The sequence below is a fragment of the Mytilus edulis genome, chromosome 2, assembly GCF_963676685.1.
Source record: "Mytilus edulis chromosome 2, xbMytEdul2.2, whole genome shotgun sequence".
In the NCBI taxonomy this organism is placed as follows: domain Eukaryota; kingdom Metazoa; phylum Mollusca; class Bivalvia; order Mytilida; family Mytilidae; genus Mytilus; species Mytilus edulis.
Genome location: NC_092345.1, coordinates 60,164,137 through 60,184,018, shown reverse-complemented (window position 1 = coordinate 60,184,018; position 19,882 = coordinate 60,164,137). Strand labels below are relative to the sequence as shown.

Genomic DNA, 19,882 nt, shown 5'->3' with positions numbered 1-19,882 from the left:
TAGAATTATTGAATATATATAGAATAATACTGATATGAGTGATAAAAGGGTTGATTTGATTGAGTGGTGATATAGCATGCGATACGTATTTTGCCATATATTGATCTGTTTATCATATATTTTAACAAAATTAGAATAATGATATGTAAAGGGACAATCATTTGATTCTGAGGAGGGGGCTTGGCAGATTTTAGAAATAAATATGCAAGCCCCCTTTCATATGAAAATAAATAATGTTGTCTTATCGCACATAAAAAATAAATACCCATTGACCCCAGAATACATATTTGTTATCATTTACAAAGGTATCCAATATAAACGGAAAATCCTCGGAGTTCAGTATTTTTGTCTTTACTTTTTTAAATGATATGCTTATAAAATAGAGAAACATATAAAATAATCATATGAACATTTGGGGTTTTATTAATCGACTAAATCATAATGTCATATAGAAGTATACATGTAAGCGATCTAGTTATAAATGAACAGAGGTAATTGATTGAAAATAAATTGACAAATCAAACACACCTTCAACCTGAAAATATTTTTGAACTATCTTTTAAAACTTGTTTCAGAAAATGTATATGCTGGTAATTTATTATTGACTCGGCCTAAAAGAAGTTATAGCTTAGATAAAAATGATTTTATGATTCAGCTAACATGCAAGCTAACCAAAAATACCACCTTTACCTGCACGCCCAAGTCAATGTACTTGGTTCTTTAAATCATAACAATCAATTTTTTTTGTTATATCAATCCAAGTAAATACACGTACTTATCGTCAGATCTAGTGCTTTGGGGGGAGACTGGTTGTCCTCAAGCAATGTCGTCGCCTTGTTGATTATCAAAGACGTATGATATAATTCCCGTCTGTGCGACAGTTATTTCTAGAATACATTTCACCGGGTTCGGTCATAAACAAAACTTAATGGGCATTATTGTTAATGTTTTTCCAACTGTCTGTTGTTTCGATCATAGACAAATTGTACATAAATGTGAAAAAGTTTTTTTATATTTATGTGACCCACCTGTCTCCAGAGTCAAACTGGATGATATATGATTCTTTTTTGTAGCACTTGAAATGTGTGTCACTGATGGGTTGCCCATTTGAAACGCCAGGACATGAAAGAGTCTCTTCCTTTGCTTTATGTCTCCCACCTACAAAAAATGATACAATCAGAGCCTATGATTTATACATAATAGTATCATACACAATATTCATATTATTATATGGGGGTACAGTCAAAACTTAAAATTCACCAAAACTGTATTTTATATTGATAAACAAAATAGGTCAAGGATAACTTAAAACTGAGTGTAGACTATATTTCATTCCAAAAGTCAGGCAACATCAAGATTAAACGTGCAACAATCATGCGCGAAAAGATAATCATTTGATTATTTTTAGTAATTAAACGCTTGATTAACCATACATTACTTGTGAATTTAAAGTGTCTTACTTAAAAGTCTTTTTTTTGTATCAGGATTATCTTATCTGAAGTATTTTCGTGTTTTAAAAAAGGCAATATTAGTTATAGGTTATGAGTCTAATGCTGTTCATGTATCACCCTCCATGCGCGTTCAGATTCATTCACAATATAACATTAGTGATCTTGGCCACGAAGACATATATGTTAAGTTAAAATACAAATACGTCGTGCAATGAGCTTATTGTTTATATAGACCACAAAACCTTTGTATCGTTGATCGTAGTCGCTTTTCCTAGTTTCTTCGATAAAATACGACAGAAATCAATTTGATTTCCAAGTAAAACATACAGCTTTGAACTAAAATTTATATTAAAAATAATTTAGTAAAATGTCCTGGTGGGAGGGAATGCATGTAGGAAAGTACCCTAACTCTTTCTAACAAAAATAACTATGAAATATATTGTTCTATACATATACACATTCATGGATCTACAATCTGTCAATACCTGTATCTTGGCATTGCACAATGTCATGTTTTTCTTTGACTGTTTATGACGTCCTTACACTAAATCCATTGGATGTTGGAGGTGTACTGATTGATAATTTAGTCTTAGATGCATGATTTTTTTTATAAGTTGTAAGTGGCTTTGAACTAGCACTAGCTGTCAGTAACGGTGAGTACCCTCAGATCTGCACTAAGTGTCTTTTTTTATGTTGAGATGTTCAAGTACCAGGCCACGTCCACTTGTATTTGTAGAATTTGTATTGTTATCCATCTGATTAGTTCAGCCTTTATCAACTTATTTTTATAGTTCGTTCTTATGCTGTAATGTTACACAAATGTCCCAGGTTAGGGGGTTCGGATTCCACTAACAGGTTTAACCCCTCGACATTGTCTATGTATGTGTCTGTCCCAAGTCAGGAGCCTGTAATTCAGTGGTTGTCGTTTTTTTTATATTATACATATTTGTTTTTCGGGAATTTTTTGTACATAAATTAGGCCGTTAATTTTCTCGTTTGAATTGATTTACATTGTCATTACGAGCCCTTTTATAGCAGACTGTGCGGTATGGGATTTACTCATTGTTGATGGCCGTACGATCATCTATAGTTATAATTCCTGCGTCATTTTGGTCTCTTGTGGAGAGTTGTCTCATATGCAAACATACCACATCCTCTGTGTTATACATGTTAAAAAATAGAGTAGCAGGATAGAAAAGGAACACTTAAAATCACAGGTTAAAAACAAACTGCCAACGACTTTCCAAAAAAAATTATCAAGACAAACAGAAAAAAAAACAGTAAACGAAATGAACAATTGAATCAATCAACAAATGCCTTTTCCCAGGAGGTGAAAATAAATTATTTAAAACCTGTCTATATTATGTTATATCGCAGATGCTAGACAAACTCTCTCGAATACCTTAATAGATCTTAATATATTTGTCTTGTTAGATCATGTTGGTTAATTATCTATCTTGTATACAGACATTAATGAATGTTTGATATTTCAGCTCAGTATTTTTGTGACTTTTCATTAGACAAAAATTTTATTTTTGAATTGACAGTTATTTAATAGAACATTGATTTTACCTTTTCCAAGTTTTTCATGTATAATTTTAACACTTGCAGCTACAATACCCAATTTGGTTTCCATAATATATGAAGGTAAGGATGGATTGTTAGGAAACACAGTTGGAGTATCTACGTAGGCTTCCAGATCGAATTCTAGTTGGTTGAATTTATTTTGATTTGTCCACACAATATCACCAGCAGTTCTGTTTGTCGCATCGGCCATGTAGTTGTAAACATCTCTTTTTTGTGTAAAACTATGGTAAGTGAAAGTTGAATTAATCCTCTCAATTAGTGGTTTAAACTTTTGGCTTCTTACTTGAAAAAAAGATAAACATAACATAAAACACGTAGTGTGGAAATTAATCATTAAACATCGTTTTAGATAATTTGAAGTCCTATTCATGGAATCTAAAATTTTACAGATTTTTATGAAAGTTAATTAATCAGATACTAAGTTATAAGCAAAGACCTGTCATAAGACCATTAATTTTAGATCTCTCTGTCGTACATTACATGGAAATTAAACCTGTATTAACAGACCACATGTCTTAAGAGACCACTTTTTTTGTTCTCCCTTAAATTGTCTCTTAAAACAGGTTACAGATATATGAAGTCTATTACAAATGTTAAAACGAATAAATTAGATATAGGAAAGACTGGAAGCAAAAAGAGTTGGCAATTGAAAGATACATATTTTTCCATGCCTTTTTCCTGATTCAAATTGATTTACCTTATTCTAGTGAGGTAAGACGTAAAGGAAAACTTTGAGGATCGCGAAATAATATTTTCTGAAACAATTTCTATGCAGGTGTTTTCAACGTCGAGCCCTCAGATGTGGATCATGGTCACCTTGTATTTCTTTTTATATGAATAAACTCACTCATCATAGATACAAAAATTGAAATAAAGAAACATAAATAGTTGGTATACGTCATTTTGATAACAGAAACAGAAATAAGGCGAAACATAACTGCGAGTAACTGCGAGTACTCTCAGATCTGTTCATTGCGTCTTTTTGTCCCAGGTTAGGGGGAGGGTTGGGATCCCGCTAACATGCTTAACCCCGCCACATTATTTATGTATGTGCCTGTCCCAAGTCAGGAGCCTGTAATTCAGTGGTTGTCGTTTGTTTATGTGTTACATATTTGTTTTTCGTTCATTTTTTTACATAAATAAGGCCGTTAGTTTTCTCGTTTGAATTGTTTTACATTGTCTTATCGGGGCCTATTATAGCTGACTATGCGGTATGCTTTGCTCATTGTTGAGGGCCGTACGGTGGCCTATAGTTGTTAATGTCTGTGTCATTTTGGTCTTTTGTTGATAGTTGTCTCATTGGCAATCATACCACATCTTCTTTTTTATATTAATCATTTTTCTCTATACCATATTGACGTACGTTCTAAACACGTTCTGCCAGTGAATCCAGGAGTACAACTACACCCACTACCACCATAACACCTTCCTGGATAACAAGGTTTGTTGTAAGAGCAATCAGATACTGTAAAGATAAGTATATAAAATGAAAAGTCGATAAAAGCAACGACATTTATTATTACGTTATATTTTATGCAAGTATTGGACTGATAATACATTTGTGGGAAACGATAAAACATATTTCAAGCTGATTATCTCTCTTCTTGCAAACTCCAACTACATTATGTTCTGTCGCCTATTACTAATGTGGTATACATGTGATTGATAGTTTGATACTGAGGTAAAGTATAATTTATGTCGCTACCCCAGACAGACTTAAAAAGAGATTTTGGATAAACACTTATGTGACAAACAACTGAATTATATAAAAATATTTAAAAACATAGTGAAGTCGTGTTTTCTATATAGTTTGCTGACAAGAATGAAAAGATATAAAATAATAAATGTGATTTAGTCGGAAACCTTCATTTTTATTTAAATATGACTGAAAACGCCATAACTTAATCCTATACTTTCTGTCTTAAGTCTTTGTTTGTGTATGCCTTTTCAACTGATTGTGTATTCTTATGTTGTGTTTTACTTGACTTTTTCATATAAGGGGGCACCAAATCACCATAATTAATCGCGCCGAATTTTGTACATGGCTGCCCAAAGTCAAGAGTCTGTACCTGAATGGATGTTATTTAAAAAGACATCAATCATCTGAATCGTTCAATGGCTAAAAGTAATTAAAAGTACTGGCCCTTGGATGGAACTGTTAATTCATATATACGATATAAGTATTATAGTCCGGCGGCTACAAGCATATTTCAGACAAATTGTGCACATCCTGCTACAAGCATGAAATTTGGCATATACCTTCCTCAACTATTACTCTTTTATTTCAGATAGGGAGGCATTTGAAAAAAATAACTCACTACCGGTAAAATCCAAAATGGCGAACATCATACTTAAATCAGCCCAATATCGAAGGCTAGTATGTGAAAAGGTGTAAATATCATGCTACTAACATACTATTTGGTACAAACCTTTGTTATATACTATTTTTGGATATATGATATAGATAAGATGTCTTCAAAAACCCTACTTCCGGTAAAATCCAACATGGCGGACATAGTACTAGAATTAACTTATTTTTAGGGAGGGTAGTTGAAATGTGTTTTATTGTATTGCTACTATCATTACATTGTGCAGGAACCTTTCTTTTGTGCTTCTCATGGATACAATGTATAAGACATATCTCTTTAAGAACCTTACTTCCGGTAATATCCAAAATGGCGGACATAGAAATATCAATTTCTTATTTTAATATTCAACTTTTTCAAAATGTAAAGAAAATGTTTTTTGTTGTTGTTTTTTTTTTTTGCTTGTCATTAAACTTTTGGCTTCTAGTTATCCTCAAAACCACTAATTTTATTCTGTAGTAAATTTTTAAATAACACTTCCGGTAAAAAAACCAATATGGCGTAAATTTCAAGAAATGAGTCCTCAATCCATATATTGATAAAAAGTTTTATATAGATTGATTAAAACAAAACAAAATTACTTACGTACTTAAACATTACTACTATTTGGCTTAAAAATACATGTTTATTCACAGTCACCACCCTGTGCATACAAAGCAGTGCACGGGAGACCAGATTTTCCACATTTAAAACGACTGCGACATCTGTATCTGTATCTGTATCTGTATGAATACTTTGACGAAACCAATTCTGGCTATAATATGACGGTTTCAGAGAGCGCCGCCGATTTATTGACGAGGCGTGAAAGCAGATTTGACCCTCTCTATTCTTCGAACTTCTTGGCAATTATGTTTTTCTTAGGACGTGCTTTTTTGAGAAATTTGTCTGGTTCAATAGCGGGAATCAGCCCCTAAACCACTTTGTACATAAATATCAACTTCTAGCTTGTTCGTCTTGCAATTATCTTGAGGTCTTGCAGTTCCAGTTGGGCAAGCATATTGGAGACACACCCGTCCTCTTTTGACTTGTAATCTATGGTGATAAATCTTGCCCCTTGACGTTGTATCCTTTGTAGCTTATTCATGTTTGTTACCGTGTAGGGGTCCCGTTCTATGGCTCCATATTCCATCGTTGATCTGACGGGCTAGATGTAAGCTGATTTTTGCTATCTTGTGGGCAGTATTTCAAGTTTCTTCTTTGAAAGCCTAGTGTTGAATTTGCTTTCTTTGCCACGTTTATTATGTGGATGGTCCATTTGAGGTATTCCGAAATTTGTAGGCCTAGGTACGGGTTATGCTTGACTTTTTGTAGTATGTGTCCATTAAAACTGTAGATTTTATGGCTTTTGTTTCTGATGCTTAGGATGTAGCATGTTTTGGCATTGAAACGCATTCCCCAGTACATCCATAATGTAAAAGCTTCTGACAAAATGATGAGGCCTTAGAAAGAGTTATTTAAAAGTGATCCTCTTTGTCCCTTTGCCATCCATTAGCGCCTGAACCGGGTAGCATAAGAGCCAATTCCATGCTCGTCTCCCTAAACACTTGCCTTAGTATATTGCACGTTTTACATGCTGGAAAAGACAAGACGAAGGTGAGGGAATACCCTCAATTAGTCTTTCCTTTTGCGCAAATAGTTAATTTCTTGATTCGTTAACCATGTTCACCCCATCTGATAAGTTTGTGTAATCTTACAGTTAAACCTCGGTAATTTGGGCTGATCAATCATCATTCTTTATGTTAAAGTCACATCTTCAATTGCCATCAATGTTTCCCAAGCAGTCTTTTTTTCCTTTTCAAGCAATCAGAGAACCATATCACAACCGGTAAAGACATGGATCACAATAAGTGTGTGTAATCACTCATTGCCAGGTGTATTGAAAGGTCTTTGATATATATTTATCCAAAGCTTTTTGCCCTCCCAAACACATTCCATAGTTCGTGTACCCCTGTCACGGAATAGAGAAACAGTTATGACAGCATCATCAGTAACGACTATTTGAATCATGACTCGTGCAAGTTCGTGTTTCATTGCATCAGACACATGCACCATGATTCTATTGTCAGCCTCTTAATGTGAACATGGTGAAATACATCACGAGGTTGATAAGATAGAATATCCTGAACATTTGTTATAAGAAGCAAGAGCTACATTTAGGAAAAAGGGAATGCACAGACGAATCCAGAGTCAAAACAAAATACTCAAAATTGGCAAAGTTTTCTAAGAAATGACGACAATAAGAAAGAACTTTAAGTTTTCATTCGCAACAGCTTGCTTTATAGATTTTGAGGAAGAGGTAGTTGTAGTAACAGTTGCTCATGATGTTCTGTGTTATCCACCACATGGTGATGTTTCAAGCCTAGCACCATGTTCACATGAAGAGGCTGACACTTGAATCAAGATGCATGTGTCTGATGCAGTGAAACACAGACTTGACTGAGTCATCACTCGAACAGTCGATACTGATGTTGCTGTCATTGCTGTTTTGCTATTCATTTACATAGGGGCAGACAATCTTTGGGGCTATAAATTAGTTATTCTTAAGATGTTTAAAAACTTTAGTGATTTTATTTTGTTTTAATCAATCTATCTAAAAACTCCACATCGAAGATATGGATTGAGGACTCATCTTTGTAATTTACGCCAAATTGGGGGTTTTTACCGGAAGTGTTAACTTTGTATTTAAACATACAAAGCTGAATAGAATTAGTAATTTTGAGGATGACTAAAAGCCAAAAGTTTAATGACCAGCTAAAAAAACAACATTTTCTTTATATTTAGAAAAAAGTTGAACATTAAAATGAAAAATTATCAATATTTCTATGTCCGCCGTATTGAATATTACCGGAAGTAAGGGTTTTAAAGACATATGTTTTATACATTGTATCCATGAAAAGCACCAAAGAAAGGTTCCTGCACAATATAATGATAGTAGCAATACTTTAAAACACATTTCAATTACCCTTCCTAAAAATAAGCTTATTTTAGTACAATGTCCGCCATGTTGGATTTTACCGAAAGTAGGGTTTTTGAAGACATCTGATCTATATCAATTATCCAAAAATAGTACAAAACAAAGGTTTGTACCAAATATTATGATAGAAGCATGTTAATAACACCTTTTCACATACTAGCCTTCGATATTGGGCTAATTTAAGTATGATGTCCGCCATTTTGGATTTTACCGGAAGTGAGTTATTTTTTTTTAAATGCCTCCCTATCTGAAATAAAAGAGAAATAGTTGAGGAAGGTATATGCCAAATTTCATGCTTGTAGCAGAATGTGCACAATTTTTCACAAAGCCGCCGTACTATTAGTATTATTTGGTTCTGTCCTTGCCTTAAATCACAGTTATTGTGAACTGGTGTAGTTTTCTATCATACGTCTCTTGTGAATGGACGATAAAACCTAGTTGAAGTCGATTATCGCATGTCTTGTTAATTTTACATACTACGCTGTCACAAACGTAGCTACTATTGCCTAAAAATGCATGCATGTTTAACCAAGTACTACATACATAACCGTTTCGATAAACAGCAATTATATTCACTTCCAGTCATTGATAAATGTAGGAAAATTATTCTACAATAGTACCAAAAATACAACCCTGCAGGAATACTAAACAGAATACAAACAGTATGTACATCCGATGTAAATATTACTTACGGCCTGAACATATGTCTCCTTGATAACCACCAGGACAGGAACATGTATACGGCCTAACACATGTACCGCCATTACGACACGACGGGCTACAAATAGCTGTAATATAGAAATGTATTCAATTGACAAAACTTTCCCCAAAAAAGATAATATGATGTCCGACCTTTCTAAAGTATATATGCAATTATTGTCGAAAACAATCAAACTAAAGCAAACATAACATAACATAACATAAGTATGAAATAAAATCAAGCATCTGTGTATAGGAACAGCTAGTATATTAGTAGGGTGCCCAGTATCGAAAAAGACGTCAAGTTAACGAGTTTAAGTTAACGGATAACACACGGCTATATTTATGTGCAAACTATTGGAAAATCATTATATTTTCCATCATGAATGTCGTCGTAAGCTCTTGTGGTAACGTTTATCAAAATTTTGTGGTTTGTTAGGTTACCCAAAGATTCCTCATCATACAGGCCATCTTCAATCCGAAAAATAAAATTATTGCTTTCTGTGTTATTTGTTCAAATGATACTTATCATTTAGATTAAAAATTAAATTTATCATATAACGAAAGCTGAAAAGATTTATATGATTTAAGTGTAAGTATTTCATGATTTTAGAAAGACTATTTTTTTAGCTGAAATTTACAACATTTGAACGAAAGAAAATTTGTTGGGTGTTACTATCATGGGATTTTTACTCTGATTACATCAATGGTTCACAGTGGCGTAGCTTGCATGTATGCTCAGATGCTCAAGCATCCACATCATTTTGACAGGAACAAATTATAAATAAAGATATGTTCGCAGCAGTTAAACTCGGCGGTATCCGTATGTAACAAGGGTTAGGATATGAGGATAACATCCAATTATTTCCGATGAAGTATGCTTGGTCTTTTATTAAGGGTAATTTAGTTCATGTAATAAAACAAGATGGATAAATCGCAGAAAAATGTTCTCGAATTTTTTTCGTAAAAAGATTACGTCGTCGGCTACGGCAAGTGCAGAGGACGATGCACAGCTCCTCGGACATGTTTCATCTGAAATTGAGCCTAGCGGAGCGATGGCTTCTACAACTGACTAACAACATAACTGACAACTAAACCACCAAATCCTGATATCGTTTCCTGTGACATGAAAGACGACGTGAAAAAAAGACTAATCTATAATAGAGTGTGATCATTCCTATGCTTATCAGTAAATTCCAGTTTCTATCTAGGTCCACATATTAATTTTATTTTCAATAAAAGAACAAAGTTCCTATGTCCCATGTATTGCACATATTATATGTAACCAAGGAACAAGGGCAATAACTAATAAAAAATAATGTTTTTCCTCTTCCTCTTATTTTTAATTGAGAAATAAAAGCTTCAGAGAAAATGCAATGGGATTTCCGTTATAATTTATATTTCAAAAGGTCAAAGCTTGGGACTTATTTTCGAAATTGTCACTGCCGATGATATAAAAATCTGACGAGAATTGTACACATGAGAGTGCAAACAAGACCGGATTGACGGACACCAGGAATTTCAATGATGTTCCCTGCGACGCGTTAATGGAATCACTTCAGTTCCTGTATTCCGAAGTGCCGCTGTGATGGGGCCGTTTTTTGAGAAATGCTAGAAAAGGGGATACTTCAGTTCCAATATACAGAAGTGCCGATGTGATGGGGCCGTTTATGAAATGTCAAATTAAGATTGGTGGGAAACTTTTACATCAAATAAATAAATTATGAATTACATTCAATTTTGAGAATTTTGAGAAAACATTAAAAAATTTTTTGAAATATAATTATATGAATTGGTAGGTATTTTGAAATTAAACAAAAAACACTGGACACTTTTAATTTGCAAAACACTCATTTGCAAATCCGCCGCCGCCTCAAACAAGAGCTACAATATCATGTATATAACCAAAATGTGCAGAATTACATGGGATTCAATAATTTCATTAGTTTTCTACAGTTACTTTCATATTTATTTTGCAATTTGAATTATAAAAACATGGGATTTTCAATATCCCATGGGACAGGGCAAAATCCCATGGGATTTACCATTATCCCATGGGATTTTGGTTAAATCCCATGGGATTTTTTTTTGTCCCATGGGATTATTGTAGTCCCATGGGACAAAAAAAATCCCATGGGATTTTTATTATCCCATGGGATTTTTAATATCCCATGGGACAAATTAAAATCCTATGGGATTCTAATTGTAAATATATAGATATAAATAAACAGTAATGTGTATGTTACAATGTTTTCTATTTGGTAGTAAATTATTATAAGATGAATCTTTTTAATTGAATATCTTTTTTTCTTGGGAAATGTTAATTTAGCATATTGTTCTTTAACTGTTCAAAACTAAACTTTTAAACAACAAAGCAGATAATGTAAGTATCAATATATGTTTATTCATGAATTATAGAATACTTTCTTGAAACACAATTATTTGCCATTTGAAATCAATAAAAACTCTATTGTTAGGCTTAACATACTAGTAGCTATTTAAGTAAATCTATTTTTTTCACAATATCCCTCAACACAAAACATTAATAGTTTCTTATCATCCAGCATTGTTTGATGGTATAGTCCACTTTTTGGACATTCAGCACAGAACTTTGACATTATTGTGGTTTCAATATTTTTTTGAATTTAAAAGAACTTCAAATCATTGACTGAGTGATGAAAATAATAACTGATCCAACTTTTGTCTTTGAATTTATTCTGGTCTTGTTTTTATGTTTTCTCCATTTATTCTAGGTGGTGAATTTCAATCCTTCTGAAAAAGAACCAATAAAATCTAAAGTAATGGATTATACAAAATTGTTTTCATACATGTAGCAATAATATGATTTTCAATAAAAATAGCTATGCGATATGGATTTTACTGATTGTTAAAGGTTGTCCAGTGTCATCAGTTGCTAACGGCCTACATCCTTTGGTCTCTGATGGAGGGTTGTCAAATTAGCAATATACCACATCTTCCTATTCTAATACCATATAACAATCAATTAATTTATTCTTCTTTATAACATTTGGGTATTTTCCCAAGTTATATACATAATATATATATATACTGTAAATTCGGAATTAATGTGAGTTTTTTTTTATTGCGAAAAATGCAACGGAGTTGTAAACGCAATAATTTAAACTCGCATTATGAAATATTTTATATGGATTAAACAGGATTTTTCTCAAAATCGTAAAATTTAAAATCGCATTTAAGTCTAAAATGACAGAATCGCAATAATAAATGCACGCAATAATTTATGAATTTACAGTATAAAGATCAATGTTAAAACTTTAGACAACTATAATAACATTCCATTATTCACAAGGATTTGCAATATATTATACAAAATGCAGACAACAGAAACAATATTTCTTTAAGCTTTTGAAGTTCAGACAGATTTCAATTTGTGTTTTATTTCAATGAAAAAATACCTTGAACATATTGGAAATTATAACATTGATACAAAAAAAATATGTATGTTTTATCCTTATTTTTTGTGTTGTTGGCTTGCTGTCTCATTTTAATATACATTTAAACATACATCAATAATCTTCTTCTTTATTAAAAGTAAAAATGGGATATTTTTGATTTTGATATCCCAAAACATTATAGTTCTATCAAACACCAATGTGTTTGATATTAATTTTAAGACATGTATAAATGTTCCAGACCATATCAGTATTCGGATGTTACTTTTACGGTCCAGAACTTAAAGTCCCACCATATGTGTACAGTCAGACCATTTAAGTATATTTGTACTGTCTGGTACCAGCTCGACCAAACCTGTGTTTTTATTTTAACTGCAATTAAACTTTTTGTATTAATCTATTAAAGATTTCAGTTATGTTGATCTGTACTGTACATTTGTTTTTAATAAACTTGACCAACTTCTTAAAATTGGGCAAGCGTACAGTCCAAATACTTGTTTGTTCTGGAACATAAACATGATTAACAAGCATTTGGCAGGATGTCATGCTAAAATCCCATTAATATTAGTACTAAATTTTGAGTATATACATGTAAATCCACAAGTTACTTACTGAAATTCATGGTGAACACTCACCAAAAACTTACAATTTAGAGGAAAGACTGGAAAGATGAATGCACTAACACTATCAAAACAGAGCATAAAACTTACCGAAAAACAAGATGTTTTACATTTATCCAGGAGCAGGATAATTGAAAAGTTGTTTTTTTCTTTCTCTGCTGTCCATCATATAACCTTTGATTTCATTCATGCAAAATATGAAAATCTGCAAAGGTAAGACCTAGAACCTCAACTTATCCACATTTTGAATTTTGAACTGCATACTTGTCCTTTTCATCTTGCTGACAACCTAAACATAAAAAAATGATAAAAACATAATTCTAGATTGACTTTGTGTTTTTATTTTTGTTGGTACATGTACAAACAATTTTCCCAACTTTAAAACGAAAACATCATCACCAAAGAGGAGGTCATACTAACCTCCGAAATATTTAAACAAACCGAAATTATTACTTGATTAAGATCTTGTCGTAAATTAATGGCATAGATACTCTTATTTTTGAAAACTTGATGTCTATTGCATACTTATATTCCTTTGTACGAGAGTATGCATATTAAGATGGACTCCATGGACTTTAATGTTAGCATGATTAATTTTACAGTCACTGACAGTTTTTCAGCTCTATGTGTACATTTTGAGAGAATCTTGCAATACTGTATATTCTGATATTCAGAACTTATTGTGAGGTTTTTATTAATACAACTGAAAGCTGTATCTCGTTTTCATTTCTGATACATATTTATGAGCTGAAGACCAGTGCCGAATTTTTCTCACTGCATTGAAGACCCATAGGTGACCTTCGGCCGTTGTCTGCTCTTTGATTGGGTTGTTGTCTCTTTGTCAAATTCCCAGTTTCCACTTCCCATTTTATATCATGTATGCTGATTTTTCTTAAATTACAATATTCAATCATGCAATTTTGTCCATTATTGAAAATACGATAAGCAACAAGTGAAACTGCGAGCTACTGCTCACTGATGATACCCCCGCCGCAAGTGGATAATATTAATAGTGTAAAAATATGCAAGTGTTCGGTAAACAGGAAGTTGTCGAGTGATGAATCTGAAAATGCATCACACGGTATAGCTGACTTATAAAAATCCTGAAACCAAATTTCAGAAATCCTTGTATTGTAGTTCCTGAGAAAAATGTGACGAAAATTTTCAACTTGGCTATCATGTGTAAAATCATACAAGTGTTCGGTAAACAGGAAGTTGTCGAGTGATGAATCTGAAAACGCATCACACGGTATAGCTGACTTATATAAATCCTGAAACCAAATTTCAGAAATCCTTGTATTGTAGTTCCTGAGAAAAATGTGACAAAAATTTTCAACTTGGCTATCATGTGTAAAATCAGACAAGTGTTCGGTAAACAGGAAGTTTTCAAGTGATGAATCTGAAAACGCATCACACGGTATGGCTGACATATATAAATGTTGATACCAAATTACAGAAAGGGTGGATGTGTAGTTCCTGAGAAAAATGTGACGAAAGTTTCATGGGACGGACTGACTGACGGACTGATGGACGGTACGACTGACGGACGGACTGACAGACAGAGGTAAAACAGTATACCCCCCCTTTTTTAAAGCGGGGGTATAATTTAAAGCGGGGGTATAAAAATAAATGCACAAAAAATTTAACATTGTTATATATGTAAGACTTTTTTTTAAATTCAAAACAGTTGCCTACACTGTTAATTTAAAGCGGGGGTATAAAAATAAATGCACAAAAAATTTAACATTGTTATATATGTAAAAGACTTTTTTTTAAATTCAAAACAGTTGCCTACACTGTTAATTTCCTTGTTTGATTTCATATTTTTAAAGCCTTTATAGCTAGCTAGATGGTATGCCGGGGCGGATCCAGCCATTTTAAAAAGGGGGGTTCCCAACCCAAGACAAAGGGGATGATCCTATATTCATTTGATTTGTTTTATTGTCTCATACAAGAATATATATGGTTTGACGGTGGGGATCAGGGATCCTGAAATTTTTTCACCTAACCACTGGATGACAGGGGATCTCAACCATTTAAAAGTTTCTCAAACATGTGGGGGTGGGGGTGAACCCCATGGACTCTCCCTATATTTCCTTTTATTTGTTTTATTGTTCTATACAAGAATATATAAATATGGTTTAGGGGTGGGGATCTTGACCGTTTACAAGTTTTCAAACTAGAGGGGGTGGGACTTCACTTTTATTTTATTTCATTATTAATTTTATTGTCCCCGACAAGAATATATATGGTTTAGGGGTGGGGATCTGGATCGTTCACAAGATAATAGCACATTCTCAAATTGAACAGAGTGGTGAAATCCCCAAAGACCTCCTTTTAATTTCATTTGATTTGTTTTATCGTCCCATTCAAGAATATATATGGTTTAGGGATGGGGATCTGGACCGTTTACAAGATAATAGCATATTCTCAAATTGAAAGGGGTGGGGATTACCTCCCATGGACTCACCCTCCCTTCTTTCTTCCCCCCCGAAATACCTTTTAATAAGCCCCAATGCACAGATAGTTCACAGTATTTTCCCTTGATTTACACTAAAGAATATACACTATACAGGTGTAATTTTTTTTAAAAAGATAATACAACTGAAGACCACCCTGACCACAGTGGTGGATCCAGAATTTTTCATAAGTGGGGTCCACCGACTGCCTAAGAGGGGCCTGCTCCTGCCATGACTCAGTGATTCCATATATAATCAACCAATTCTTTTCCCAAACAGGGGGCCCTGAACTCCTGATCCCCCCTTTTTTTCCTCATTTCAATCACCCTGATATAAATTTAGTTTTATCACTTACAATAGGAATGGTTTCAATTCCCCAATAATTCTTATATACCATTAATATCAACATATTTCATTTTTGATAAATGAAAGGCAAAAGTTTTCTATGGGTAGAAATGGATAGTGGGCTGTGTTCAAAGTGCTGGGTTTTTATCATGTTTATTACCCTCGTTGTTTGCAGACTAACTATTTAGGCCAGTGGTGGATAATAGTGTGCGTGCATTAATCTTCTATACCTTCTTAATCAATATATTCAAATACTGACGGCAAGTGTGTGTTGTAATGATGTATCAATGTCTTTTTGAAAATCACCGTGCTATTTACATGTGGGATCGAGAATGCAGGGGAAGGAAACTTGTCAATTATGTTTATTTCTAAGCCAAAATAAAATGAGCCGCCGTAAAATTAACCTTGGGTAATAACAGTGCATGTAAGGCTCGTCTCGGAGGGGTGTCTTTTTTTCTGTCTTCTTTTTTTAGTTATATTTTTAATAACTTACACTTTTTTCCATTATTCTCTTTCTTTCACTATTCTTTATTCCTTTTTTTTCTTTGTCCTTTGTTCTCTATTCTGTTAATTCACATCAGAGACATATAATATTATGAAATGATTTATTCTTCGGGTACGTCTAAACAACCGCTCAGGACCTCCTGAGTGCACTCAGGACATACAAAGTGCACTCAGGACCCATTACCGTAATCATATCTGCACACATGATGGATGTTTATATTCTTTATACGCTTCTTATTTTAGAGTTAAATTTTGGTAGAAGTTGAAATCACAGGGGCGGATCCAGCCATTTTAAAAAGGGGGGGGAGGTCCTAACCCAGGGCAAAAAAAGGGGGGTTCAACTACATGTCCCCATTCAAATGCATTGATCGGCCAAAAAAAGGGGGGTTCCAACCCCCCCCCGGAACCCCCTCCCCCCTCTGGATCCGCGCCTGAATCGAACTTAGATAGATATGTTAATTCTTATAAAATAATGAGAGCACGTGTCACTGATTACACAACTACTGAGCCATGAATTATCCAATCAACAAAATTGATTGGATTATCTTTATTGTTTTTTAGGAATTGTATTGTTTAGTTCAGTTTTACCTTTAACATGAATTTGCATATAGAAAAAATAAAATATATATCTCATTCGATGTGCTTTTTCAGTTTATATTTCATGATGACGGGTAAATTAATTTGTTGTGTTTTGCAGTTCACGAATAAAGAAAATTATTTTATAGTTTTTTTTCTGTAACAAGTTCGATTTTTGTTTTTCAGTGTGATTCTTTTCTCTCTCTCTATCTAAATCAAGTTTTTAAACAAACACAATGTTGACTGAATATCAAATTTTATTACATTTGTATATCTTTATTCTCAACAAACCATTATACAAGAGAAGACAATTATGTACAATATTCAGTTTAACCTTAACGGAAATCTGTGCACGAAGACTTAGTCGTGGTTTGAACAGATTTCGTGTCAATAAACTGTCTTCGAAATAGTCTTTCTTTGTTAATGTTTGTGTCATTTTGGTCTTTTGTGGATAGTTGTCTCATTAGCAATCATACCACATCTTCTTTTTTTATAATTTCTCGCTACTACAATCTAACTTACATATTTTTTTAGAAATAATTATACCCAAAATATCATAAATTTTAAAAAACGGAAACGAAAACGGAGACAAGTTCATTTTCAGAATTTATTTTCGCATTGAAATTCGTTTCAGGCTTGTGAAACTGGACAAAACGACTTTAATTAGAGAAAAAAAACTTAATAAAAACGGATTTCTTAAAATATTCGTATAACTCAAAAATAAAATTCCTGGACAAGTTCGATAAAAATGAGAAATAACATCTAACTACATGTATATGAGTTTGATTGTTTGAAAAGTACGGCTTTTACCGTTTAGAACGGATTCCATATACAAAACTTTAATTAATATAAATTCTTTTAAAGTATGAACATTTATTTCCCTTTTCAAACTCGTGCAAAGAATTAATTACTGGTCCAGGACATGATAATAAAACCAGAGACATATAATACATGTATTATATGTCTCTGATAAAACTTAAAAATTTATGGAACGAAATCTTAATAAAAGACGAAAATCTTAAAACATCGTGATATTCATTCTAGACGTCACAATATTACTTCCCGCATGGTCACACTGTACTAACAACACAATGTATAAAACAACAATAAAGATAATCCAATTAATTTTGTTGATTGGATAATTCATGGCTCAGTAGTTGTGTAATCAGTGACACGTGCCCTTATTATTTTCTAAGAATTACAAATGTAACATATCTATCTAAGTTCGATTTCAAATTCTACCAAATTTAACTCTAAAATAAGAAGCGTATAAAGAATATATGCATCCATCCTGTGTGCGATGACTATAAAGGGTCCTGAGTGCACTTCGTATGTCATGAGTGCAATCAGGAGGTCCTTCAAGCGGTGTTTAGACGTACCGTTATTCTTCTGGAAGCTTCAATTTTTTTTTATCAATAACTTTTACACAAGGAGACATTTTTGTTTTTTGACAGCATGAACCCCAGTTAATGAGCAAACACAAATTAAGAACGAAAATCGTTTACAATTAAATTTTATAGAAGGAAAAAGGGGGGGGGGGGGGGGGGTAATAAACAAATTTTATTTACGCTCACATACTTCTAAACAGATTTGCATATGTAAGCTCTCTATAGATAATGTTAAATTATTTCAGGAGTTTTGAAAAAAAGAATATATACAGTTTAATTTCGACTAAAATAGTGATTCTTTTTATAGATTTGGTACCTCAGTTTCGACTCAACATTTCATTTTGAATTGTTAGATGGCAAACTCTTTAGGCGAATATTGTATCTGTTCTTTATTTAATTATGGTGATATTGGCGATAATATTCATTATAACAAGGCCTTGTACAAATCCTTGATTATAGAATGTTTGGCAATTGAAAAAGACGAAAGTAGACAAACCCTAATTATGCAGGGTTTCACAAGTTGATCTCCAAGCGGCCCACATTTAACATATAATAAGATCTATATTTCTCAACGTTTTCAAAATGAAATAACTTGAATTGAAAATTTCCCAACTGTGAAAATTTGTTATTTCTAAACGTATTTAATTATTATTTCGGAAAAAAAAAAATTTAGCATATTCATATATTTTCATAATTTTTTCCGAGGAAACCTTTTTTTTTGCAAAGTTTACTTCTATGTGTTTTTAACCATCACCAGCGACTTATTCTCTGCCATCACCAATTAGTCCTAATTATTAAAGATCAATTGACCAAATTCAAATGATGATTGGTATATCGTATTGAATATGATCATCGGTCATCCGTGACGTATCCCAAATAACGACGCATGCCGATAGATAGATCATAGTTTATTAATTAGCGTCTCGCAATTTAAATTTCATCAAGGGGACTTAATTAAACCAGTTACTATACAAATCTTGAAAAAACGATGTACATGTACTTTTTAATATTTTTTAAAACAAATTACGAAAACGTTTAGTGTAAAAATCACCGAATATAAATGTTTCTTTCTTGCAGGTTTTGGCATTTATAAATAACATTAACGTTTTGGAATTCTAATGCAAAAGACAGTCGATTCAAACTGAAATAAGTTCTTTAAAGATGGTTTGATTTTTTCAGAGACACATGTATTATATATGTCTCAATACATGTATTATATGTCTCTGATTTTATCAAAACAAAAATAACAAAATTATAAAATATGTTAGTTATCGAATGTATACCCTGAACTCTTACTATTATATATATATGTCCTAAGTTACTTAATGTCCTGTGTGCAACCAGGAGATCCTGAACGGTTTTTAAACGTACCATTATTTTATATGCATATATTCAAAGCTGTTCTTAATTATATGCATACTAGGTATCAGTGGCGGATCCAGGGGGAGGGTTTCGGGGGTTGGAACCTCCCCTTTTCTT

General features: G+C 32.9%; 1 protein-coding gene and 1 long non-coding RNA gene across 3 annotated transcripts in view; both read right to left on the bottom strand.

The window, feature by feature from the left end:
- Window positions 1–19,882, bottom strand: part of LOC139512561 (uncharacterized) — a 110,450-nt gene that overhangs the window by 21,440 nt on the left and 69,128 nt on the right. For both annotated transcript variants that reach the window (XM_071300277.1, XM_071300278.1), the window contains 4 exons: window positions 9,071–9,166; window positions 4,402–4,503; window positions 3,024–3,320; window positions 1,029–1,158 (listed from right to left, as the gene is read on the bottom strand). In XM_071300277.1, coding sequence (XP_071156378.1) covers window positions 1,029–1,158; window positions 3,024–3,320; window positions 4,402–4,503; window positions 9,071–9,166 — 625 coding nt within the window. The remainder of the gene's footprint in view (window positions 1–1,028; window positions 1,159–3,023; window positions 3,321–4,401; window positions 4,504–9,070; window positions 9,167–19,882) is intronic.
- LOC139512552 (uncharacterized) lies at window positions 11,236–16,492 on the bottom strand. The gene is made up of 3 exons (XR_011662304.1): window positions 16,166–16,492; window positions 13,222–13,420; window positions 11,236–11,849 (listed from the first exon to the last, which is right to left on the bottom strand). It is a non-coding gene; the product is annotated as an uncharacterized lncRNA (long non-coding RNA).